The sequence below is a fragment of the Astatotilapia calliptera genome, chromosome 11 (genome assembly GCF_964374335.1).
Source record: "Astatotilapia calliptera chromosome 11, fAstCal68.1, whole genome shotgun sequence".
Taxonomy (NCBI): Eukaryota; Metazoa; Chordata; class Actinopteri; order Cichliformes; family Cichlidae; genus Astatotilapia; species Astatotilapia calliptera.
The window spans coordinates 36,166,406-36,177,011 of record NC_137432.1 but is presented as its reverse complement, the minus strand read 5'-3'; the positions used below and the strand labels follow the sequence as shown (position 1 = coordinate 36,177,011).

The 10,606-nt window shown below is 39.9% G+C and overlaps 1 protein-coding gene across 1 annotated transcript; it reads right to left on the bottom strand.

The window, feature by feature from the left end:
• Nucleotides 1-27: 27 nt before the first annotated feature.
• LOC113032026 (transmembrane protein 176A-like) lies at nucleotides 28-7,942 on the bottom strand. The gene is made up of 7 exons (XM_026184663.2): nucleotides 7,560-7,942; nucleotides 4,134-4,331; nucleotides 2,648-2,764; nucleotides 2,032-2,088; nucleotides 1,573-1,779; nucleotides 544-666; nucleotides 28-347 (listed from the first exon to the last, which is right to left on the bottom strand). The coding sequence occupies exons 2-7, from the start codon at nucleotides 4,308-4,310 to the stop codon at nucleotides 300-302; spliced, it is 729 nt and encodes a 242-aa protein (XP_026040448.1). The 5' UTR covers nucleotides 4,311-4,331; nucleotides 7,560-7,942; the 3' UTR covers nucleotides 28-299.
• Between the last annotated feature and the right edge of the window lie 2,664 nt (nucleotides 7,943-10,606).

Sequence of the window (10,606 nt, the reverse complement as noted above, 5' to 3'; positions counted from 1 at the left end):
TTTTTTAAAGGACCTCAAATGCTGATGAAATGTGCAACAGATTTCTTTATTTTTATGTATCATGGCCCAATATTGTCAAAAAAAAAGAAAAAGAAAGAAAGAAAAGCAACAACAAAGCATGTGGCATACTATCTGGAGGAAGGCACACTGAAGAGAAAAAGTAGAGATTTAGAAATACATTCAATTTGCAGTATATAAAAGTGCAAGAGAAGTGCATGATAATGTTGCAGTACAGGGTGAAAGCTATGAAGGCACATGGTTACAATTCCTCACAGCACAATTACATTCAGACTGTAGGCTTAGTGGTCCTCTAGAAGTGGTGTGTAGAGCTCTGGGTCATCAGTGCTCTAAAAAAGAAAAGATTGGTAAAGTAAAATGACACTGAATAAATCGGTTTGGCTTTTGAGCAAGTCACCAAATATTCATAAACTTCCACATAAGAACTCACACAAAACAAAAACAAAAGAAAAAACCCTAAACATATTCGGCCAACATTTTCTGCTTAAGTAACAGTTTCACCTTGAAGCGACGCTAGTCTGTTACCTTGGTTTGTCCCTTTTCTTTGCTCTTCAGACTCTTGATCCCCAAGACGACTGAGCTGATGGTGACGCAGAGCTCCAGGACTGACAGCACAATTAGCACAGCAATGATGCTTCTGTAGAGCATCTGTTGGGATACAAACAACAGTGCTCAATTTTATTGCAGTAATAAAAGGATCAGAGGCTCAGACCCTTTGACCGGAGAGTGGGCGGAGACTTCTGTACAGACGTGACTGTGATCGCAAGATCAAAAACCTATATACAGTGGTCCCTCATTTATCATGGGAGTAACGTTCTGAAAATGCTCTCAAAGTTCAAACCTTTGTAGAAAAATAATTTCAGCATTATAGAATGAAACCAAAGATCAAACACTGTTTTCAGGTCCAGAACATGAGAATAGAGAAGCTGCCAGAAAATCCAACATCAATGAATCAATGGTGTAGAAATAAAGGAAGCAAGAAGAAGTTGAGTAAAGTTTGACTTATCTGACTGTTTCTGTAAATTCTATGGTAGTGGTGCCACCATAGTGGTAATTAACTACGTTAACATCTACCTTCCTTTAGCATGTCCAGAAGTCCAAGTTTTTGTGCAATGGTTAGCATCTTCCTCTGCCTTTTGGGTGCTAGCGCAGGTTCCTTTGATGGTGCCAAACGTTTCATTGACATTGTTGTGTCAGTTGGAGAGAAAACTTACAAACATATAGTACAGCACTTCAGAGTTACACTGCTAGCGATCAAAGATTTATGTAAATTTGACGTTCTGTACAGGAGTCAAATTTTTTTTCTGAAGAGCATGCAAAATTGCACAAAAAAAATCTGCGGAAAAGTGAGACCACGAAAGGTGAACCGCGTTTTAGCGAGGGACCACTGTATACTATTATCTGATTACCAGCTGCAAATCCATAGATTTCAGAAGCAAAAACCTGTGATTATATCTACAAAACAATTTAATAATTATTCGACTTTAAACAATTATTTTCCACTTGTCAGTTAGGTAATTTAACTTGTATGTAAACTGCTGAACTAACGCTTACCTTAATTAAAGCTTTGGCCTCCAAGCATCTCTCCTGTAGTATCATCTGTTCAGGAGACGGACTTGGTGTTGTATGACGGCCATACCAGTAGTCGGGCTCCCCACAAATGTTCCACAAATATAGATTAGATACACTGATGCTATACAGCACAATGGCTGCAATGGCAAAAGCAACGGCAGTCAGATTCAGAATCACATTGACGATAACCTGAAATACAAGATGGGTCAGTTAATGTAAAATCAAATTTTCAACATTAGAAGGCTGGTTGGTTAACAGTTTTACAGTCAATCAATGCAGGAAAGCTTGCAATGGTTGGCATTAATCTTACATCTACATAGATGTGCATACATGAGACCTGGCACAAGTGTGTATATTGAAATATTATACGTCTACTTTTATATCTTCAACTTAGACAACAAAATTCAAGTCGTCCTTCTAGGATATATCTGGACTACTCACCAGACATGGACTTGGATACTTGTCAGACAAAATGCTGACGATTCCAAACATGATGAACTACACAAGACAAAAAAAAAAAAAAACCAAAGACAATAAAGTTTAATTCCTTCCCATGTGTAATTTAACTGAATGAGGAGACACATCATGTGTTTAAGGTGACAATAAGAAACAGCAGCTTATCAATAAAACCACAGAAGTAAGGGATTAAGATTTCAATTGATAAAACACATTTGATTTCATAAGATTCTCCAGCTTTGTCTTAAGCGCCAACTCTGATACTCTACATACTCTGAACTACAGGCTCAATTCTGAAGAGTTGAAATGGGTTTAAAATGTAAATGAAAATAGAATGCGATGATTGGTAAACTTCATATGCCCTTATGTATTTATTTATTTATTTTACAGTAAAACTGAGAAAATTTGCAATTACAAAAAAGAAAAGGAGAATTTTTTTTATCTGATGTTGACTACTGTGTAGCTCCCCTCTTTTAACAACAGCCCAAAACATTTGGGAACTGTAGAGAGCAGCCGATGGACTTTTGGAAGAGGAATGTTGTCCCTTTCTTTTCCGACTCAGAGGATTTTAGTTGAGGAAAAAGCTGCTTCGCTTGCTTACCAACCCTCCCATCCAAAAAGGGTAGCCGGTTTCACGTATGGTCCATAATCCAACATATCGGCTTACAAGGATTGTTCCGAGTCCAACACTGAAAAGCCCAATCATAATCTGCAGAGTCTGACAAAGAAGAAGCACAGAATTAACAACTGGTGATGTAGATGTTTAACACCAGTCATAGGATATGCTGTATACTGGAGCACTTTCTCTAAGTCTTTTTCTGTAGTGTGATAAGAAAACTCTTAAACTATCCATCCATTCTCTTCTGCTTATTCAGGGTTGTGGGGGCCTGGAGCCTATCCCAGCTGTCTGAGGGCGAGATGTAGGGTACTCCCTAGACAGATCGCCAGTCTGTCACAGGGCAAACACATCGAGACAGACAAACATTCACAACCACATACACACCTTAGAGCGATTTTAGAGTTACCAATTAACCTGACCTAACCTAACCCCACTAACCGCATGCCTTTGGACTGTGGGAGGAAGCCGAAGAGGACATCGCTAACCATTGTGCTGCCCTGTTTTAAACCACAGTGGATAACTTTTTACTTTTCTTCACTTTTAAGTCCAATAAATTTGTCAGTGAGAGAGTTAGACTCACGTGGGGTAAGGAAACATGACACTGATACAAAGCCAGTGGCATCCCTGACACATAAAATTTACCTTTACTCTGTCTTCTTGGAAGGCTTTCTGACACAGTGTTTTATCTCCTGAATGTTTAAAATGATTTGAATTACTCGACACACACACACGCGCGCGCGCACACACACACACACACACACACACGCGTAAAGGGGAGTACAAACTATATTCTGTGTTATAAAAGCTATATATAACTATATATATTCAATTCGACTTATATAGCGCCAAATCACAACAACAGTCGCCTCAAGGCGCTTTATAATGTACAGTAGATCGTACAATAATAGACACAGAGAAAAGCCCAACAATCATATGACCCCCTATGAGCAAGCACTTTGACGACAGTGGGAAGGAAAAACTCCCTTTTAACAGGAAGAAACCTCCGGCAGAACCAGGCTCAGGGAGGGGCGGGACCATCTGCTGTGATTGGTTGGGGTGAGAAAAGGAAGATAGGATAAAGACATGCTGTGGAAGAGAGAAAGAGATCAATAACAGGTATGATTTGATGCAGAGAGGTCTATTAACACATAGTGAGTGAGAAAGGTGAGAAAATGCTTTAGCAAAAAGGAAAGTTTGAAGCCTAATCTTAAAAGTAGTAATAGTGTCTGTCTCCCGAATCCAAACTGGAAGCTGGTTCCACAGAAAAGGGGCCTGAAGACTGAAGGCTCTGCCTCCCATTCTACTTTTAAATACTCTAGGAACAACAAGTTTTCGAGACCGTCAAAGCGCTTTACAATTCCACTATTAATTCACACACTGGTGGAGGCAAACTACAGGTGTAGCCACAGCTGCCCTGGGGCAGACTGACAGAAGCGAGGTATTTGAATCCTTAAAGGTTGTAGCTCACCCCCAGCACTGTCTGAGAGGTTCTGTTGAGGCTCCTCAGGCGCTGAGACACGGTGCAGCACACTGGACTGTAGCAAAGGTTCTTGAGGATCTGGCACAGAGGAGGCCAAGAGCTATCAGGGTCAGAGGTCAAGGTGAACACAGTGACCCCATCAGCCTTAGACACAGTGACAGACATCCTGCCTGTAGATCCTGGAGACTGAAAGAGAGAAGAGTACATAAAAATGAACATAGTCTGAATCACATTAAGGCCCCAGCTGTGGAGAAATGCCTGAACTCATCGAAGTATTGAAACAAAACATTCATTTAACTTCTGCAACTAACAAAATTAAAAATCCAAATCACTCGATACCTATTATCTTATATTAACTCTTATAACTCACCTTATAATGATGTCGAGCTCCATTAACAGTGACTTACACTGTCTGTTAATTATAATGAAATTTAAAAAAAAAAACTTGTATATAAATAAATAACTACATTAAGTGATGCAGTTGTGTTTGCAGTTATAACAAGATGCTATACATTTCAATATTAGATAAAGATGATGATTAACTGAATAACAGTAATGAAGATAAACACTCACAGTCACTTTATTAACCATTAAACTACTTGTTAGTGGAAATATCTAATGAAAGCACTTTAAAGTATTTAAGCATGTGGACATAAGATAAGATAAGATAGAACTTTATTAATCCCTCGGGTGGGTTCCTCTGGGAAATTCGACTTCCAGAAAAAAGCACAGCAACGACCGAAGTTACAGTTACAGAATTGTTTTTTATTTATATATATATATATATATATATATATATATATATATATATATATATATATATATATATATACACACACATACATATATATATATACATACATATATATACACACACACACACACATACAGAGACAAATATAAATAAAATATACAAAGGGGATAAATTGTCACGGCTGGCGGAGGGAGCCGTGTGGTGTGGAGGAAAAGGAGGACCCAAGATGCAGCAAACTGATGATACGAGTGATGTTTTATTTACAAAGGTGGTGGTGACAAAAACAGGCAACGAGGTATGAGTACTTTACAAACGGAAACCTAAACTGGGAGAAACTAAGTGACAAACCTGAGACCATACAAAAGGGGTGCGGGGCAGAGAGACGCAGAGACAGGAACACCATAGAACGCAGAGGTAGACGGATGAATGCAGTGATACATGGATGAACGCAGACGAGCCGACAATGAACATAGACCGACACCCACTAAATATACACACGCAAGGTAATCAGGTAATCACACACAGGAGGGAAGAACAGCTGAACCTAATACACATGAGGAGCAGAGGACAAGCTGAACACAATGACAACAGACACAGACTTTCAGAACAAAACAGGAAATCTAGAACCCGAACCGGACACAAGGGGGGAGGACACAGAATAACTAGAACAGAGGAAAATAATCACAAAACACAAAACGCTGGGTCAACGACCCAGGACCATGACATAAATAGAATAAATAGGAATAAAAAATAAAAATACAAGTGAATTGCACATTTCAAGTATTGAGTCTATTGCACTGTTGACTATTTACAAAAAGTATTGCACAAGGTATTGTACAGTGAGGTGAAGAGGCACTACAGCTTAGTTGTTCCCCCCTCCTTTGTCCTCCTTTCTCCTCCCTCTCCCCTCCAGAGAGGAGTTAAACAGTCTGATGGCGTGTGGGACAAAGGAGTTTTTAAGTCTGTTAGTTCTTGTCTTGGGGAGAAGCAACCTGTCACTGAACAGACTCTTCTGGTTGTTTATGGCCGTGTGCAGAGGATGCCCAGCATTGTCCATAATGTCCAGCAGTTTCTTTAATGTCCTTTTCTCTGCCACTGTCACCAGAGTGTCCAGCTTCATGCCGACCACAGAGCCAGCCTTCCTGATCAGTTTCTCCAGCCTGCATGAGTCCCTCTTTGCTGTGCTGCTCCCCCAGCACACCACAGCATAGAAAAGTACTCCAGCAACCACCGACTGGTAAAACATCCTCAGGAGCTTCCTGCAGATGTTAAAAGACCTCAGCCTCCTGAGGAAGTACAGTCGGCTTTGGGCTTTTTTATACAGGTGCTCTGTGTTGCATGACCAGTCCAGTTTATTGTCCACCCACAGCCCGAGGTACTTGTACTTGTTGACCACCTCCACCTCCTCCCCCTCTATCTGAACCGGCAGTGGACCTTCTCTGGACCTCCCGAAGTCCACAACCAGTTCCTTAGTCTTTGAGGTGTTGAGTTGCAGGTGGTTTGTGTGACTCCATGCGACAAAGTTCCTCACCAGACTTCTGTACTCCTCTTCCTGATCATCCCAGATACACCCCATGATGGCCGTGTCATCTGCAAACTTCTGAATGTGGCATAATTCAGAGTTGTAGCAGAAGTCAGAGGTGTACAGGGTGAAGAGAAGAGGGGACAGCACAGTTCCCTGTGGTGCTCCTGTGCTGCTGACCACAGTGTCATTGAAAAGATAAAGTGAAGAAAGGTGATTTAAATGACTCTGAATGGGGCGTGGTCTTTGGTGACAGATGGGCTGGTCTGAATATTACAGAAACTGATGATGAGAGAACTATCTCTAAGGTTTACAGAAAAATGTCCATAATAAAGAATTCAGTGACCTGCAGAAAATGCCTTGTTGATTATAGAGGTCAGAGGAAAATGGCCAGACTGCTTTGACAATAAACGAAGCAAGACTAACTCCCATAATCACTCACCGCGACCAACGTATGCAGAGAACGCTCTGAACGCTCAACATGTCGAAGCTTCGTTGCAAATTTTGGACGCAGGTCAGAATTTAGTGTAAACAAAAGCCTGGCTGGACCCAATAAAGTGGCTTTGGATAGTTTTTCTGAAACCGAAACTGAGAAATCATGAAACGAATATAAACGAAGTAACAGAGTAAAGCTGGTGTATGAAAAATTCAGAACTTAATTCTCTTTTCATTAGCTTTGTTGACATTTTTGCAATCCTCTAAACTTGTTTTGGGCTCCTCCGCATATTAGGAAAGTGCTGTAACCTACCAGAGAAAAAACTCGACGTACATGTGCTGCAAAGCGGACGAAACTCGACTTTACTCCTGTGAGTGAAAGTCCAAAAAAATTAAGTGACTGCGCCACTACCAGCAGCAGGGAGCGAAACTGCGCCGACTGTTCCGGGAAATCGAGCCACGACCACAAAAACAAACATGTATGTAAAAAAGTCTTTGATCAAAGTCTTTGTTCTCGACAGTAATACGACGTAATTTAACAATTACAGTAATACAGCTCCACCCGTGACTGGCACCACGAAGGGCATTGCAGCTTTCCAAGTTAGTCCTACAGGCCCGCTTTGATCTACAGCCCCTGTTTACCAATGATTACGTCACATTAACCTGAATTACAATACAAAATCAATAAAACAAACAAACTTACTTGTCAGAGGAGAAGAAAAGCAACCAAAAGCCAAATTAATATCTGGTTGTGTGTTTGTTGCGCAGCTATTGCTGGATGAGATTTTCCAGTTGTTCCTCCGCCCATAAGGACAATATAAAAATTAACCCTTTGCTCAACATCCAATTACACACAAAGATAATTGAAAAAAATCAAATGTGGAAGAATTACCCTCACTAGCAAAACGGAACAATACAGTGAAAAACGTTGGTGGACTAATTTAACTAAACTAATTTAGGACTAATAACCAGATTATAATAATCAACGCACTGATTTTGATCTATTTATTTAGGCATTAAGTGAATCAGCAAATTGTTGTAGAAATCCAGGTAAATGAATTTTGGATTTCGGTTGTTTCCTAAGTGGACAGTTTGCTTTCACTGGAAGTGTGATTGACTTGGGGTTACTGTGTTAAGTCAGGGGTGGGGGAACTCCAGGCCTCGAGAGCTATGGCGTTATTTTTGTGCCACTATTCTGAGCACACGTAAAAAAAAATTGGAGGGCACGTAAAAAAAGTTTGCAGGTGCATGTGTTGAATTTTGAGGAGAAATTTATTTTGAGCGAAGAAAAGCTGAATTTGAGTGAACAAAATTCATTCCTGCGTGCAAAAAATGTATTTCAGTGTTTTTATTATCCACATACAAACACCAGCAGCCCCTCCAGCTCAGTTTTTGCATTTGCGCTCGCTCGCAATGTGTTGCTCGCGCTCTCAACATTTCTGCCCATGCGCGCTCAACTCTTTCTCTACACCGTTATATTTGTGCCACAAAACCAGCCAATCACAGACTTGGATACAAAAAAATCTGATTGGCTGTTCTGCTCTCCAATCAGCTCGAAATGACGAAATGCAATATCCCAGAATCCATTTCGTCCAAAACTCAAAGGAGGCAGTGGCGGAGGAACACAGAGTGGCAGAGTTTGGAATATTACTCTTTCTGGGTCACAAAATAAAATTTAAAGATATTTTCATGCGATAATGGTGCTGTGTAAACTTCAAATACCTGCTCGATTTATCAAGCCATCACATATTTGCAAAAGTGCTCTAACGTTTTTGGAGATGCCTGTTGTCAAAGGCTTTATGGCCGTTCCTATAAGACCTGGTGGGCCGGTCTCCAGCCAAAATGCCGGGCCGATTTTTTTTTGTCCCAGTCCAGCACTGGTTCAGCCCTTAGCGCTTTTTTTTCTTGTTTTCAGTGGTAATGCCTATGATTGTGCCAGAGCACATTTCAATCAACCATGGGCATTTCACAGGGCCGGACGGGGACATGTTTCCCTCTCACCACATATCCAAACTGACAGGCTCCAGCAAACATCAGCTGCTAGAAATTAATATTAAATAAATTATAACAACAGCTGATCAAGCTTAAACATGCTGCTGTTGTTTAGCACGACATCCGCCGGTTTCCTCTTTCTGGCGCAAAGTGGGCGATAAACAAACGAGAGAAAAGCCGATCAGCTGATCATTGATCAGTTTCATGATTGAAGTAGGACAGGAGGGGGGCAGAGAATAACAGAAGAAGATGCAGCTGTGCAGCAAAGACACAGAATAACTCCAGCTTTGTGCCTTTTTCCATTCTAGCTGAAGTCCGGGACAAACTGCGTCCCTTCTCAGCTCAATACGAAACACGTAAAAGTAACCATTCCATTTTTTAAGGAGTCGTTGGCAACTCTACTAACTAACCTTATGAATAAAATAAAGTTCACTATCAGTAACATCATAGCACCCACCCAGCTGTATAGAAACTCCATCATGCTAGATAGTACGCAGTACGAGTTATTGTAACTGATTATAAAAAGTTAGCACAACGAAAATAAACTCCACCTAAACTTGGTTTATATCTGACCCAGATAGACTGCAGGTCATAACTTCTTACCTGAAGTTCAGTTCACCTGACACTCAGACCACCACCTGCTGGCCTCTGTGGAAGCTCTGCCACAGCCACCACCAAACAACTGAGTTATTTTTACACATCGGCCAGCATCTGGTCAATCCACCACCTTTCATTGTTCATGCGTTACAAAAAAATAAATAAGTCATCCCCACCGGGCAAATGCCTGGTATGCCCGATGGCCAGCCCAGCTATGGCATTTGAGATTTCAACAGGTTTTTGGAAATGGATTGTCTTGTAGCGGACAAATATGTTTTTTAATGGCACAAATAATTTGTGGGGCATCTTATTGTGACACCTGATTGTTCTTTCATTTTAGTTATAGTAGTGTTTTTAAATGGTTGCACAAAATGAAAAAAAAAAACCCTCCAATGTAATGCCTGCATTTTTAAATATATATTTGTATATGTTTACAGAATTTGTGCACACGTTTTCAAAATTTACAGTTTATATTTTCATTTCATGTTATGAAGTTTTTTTGTAAAAAAAACCCCCAAAAAAACCCAAAACAAAAAACTACCACTAGGATTTTGTGTTTTGTGTAATTTCAGATCAGTTGTGTTAATATGTCAATGAAAAAACAACCAAATTCAGACACGTGAAGTTGAGCTGAAAAGAATAAGTCCAAAATAGCCAATTATACTTTGGACTTTAGAGGGTTAACCCAAAAAATCATGAAAACATGGGTTTAAATTTGTATTCACGACAGGGCAGATTTCTGACGTTTACTTTTAACTTTAAGCAACAATTTGATTTTTTTTCTAACAGAAAAACAGTGTGAAACTTACGTTAGACTTGTGTTTGTAAATGAACCATTCATGTTATTTTCTGGATTTTGTATTTATTGAGCTACATATTTATTTATTTTATAGGCTATACAGTACAAAAAATCCAAATGTGCTTGTTTTATGTAACTGAAATGTTTAAAAGGATTCAAATGCAGTAACCACCTGCATGTGTTTGGAAAAAAGAAAAAGCTTTGATTTTCTTCCATTTGATTTTCATGCCACCCCAAGAATATTTCTCTAGATCCGCTCCTGGTTTGTCCTTGATGTGTGTGTGCTCATGTAAACTGTATTGAGAAAAAAAAGAGTTAATTTTGTAAATTATGGTTATTATAAAAGTTGTTAAGTAGGATGA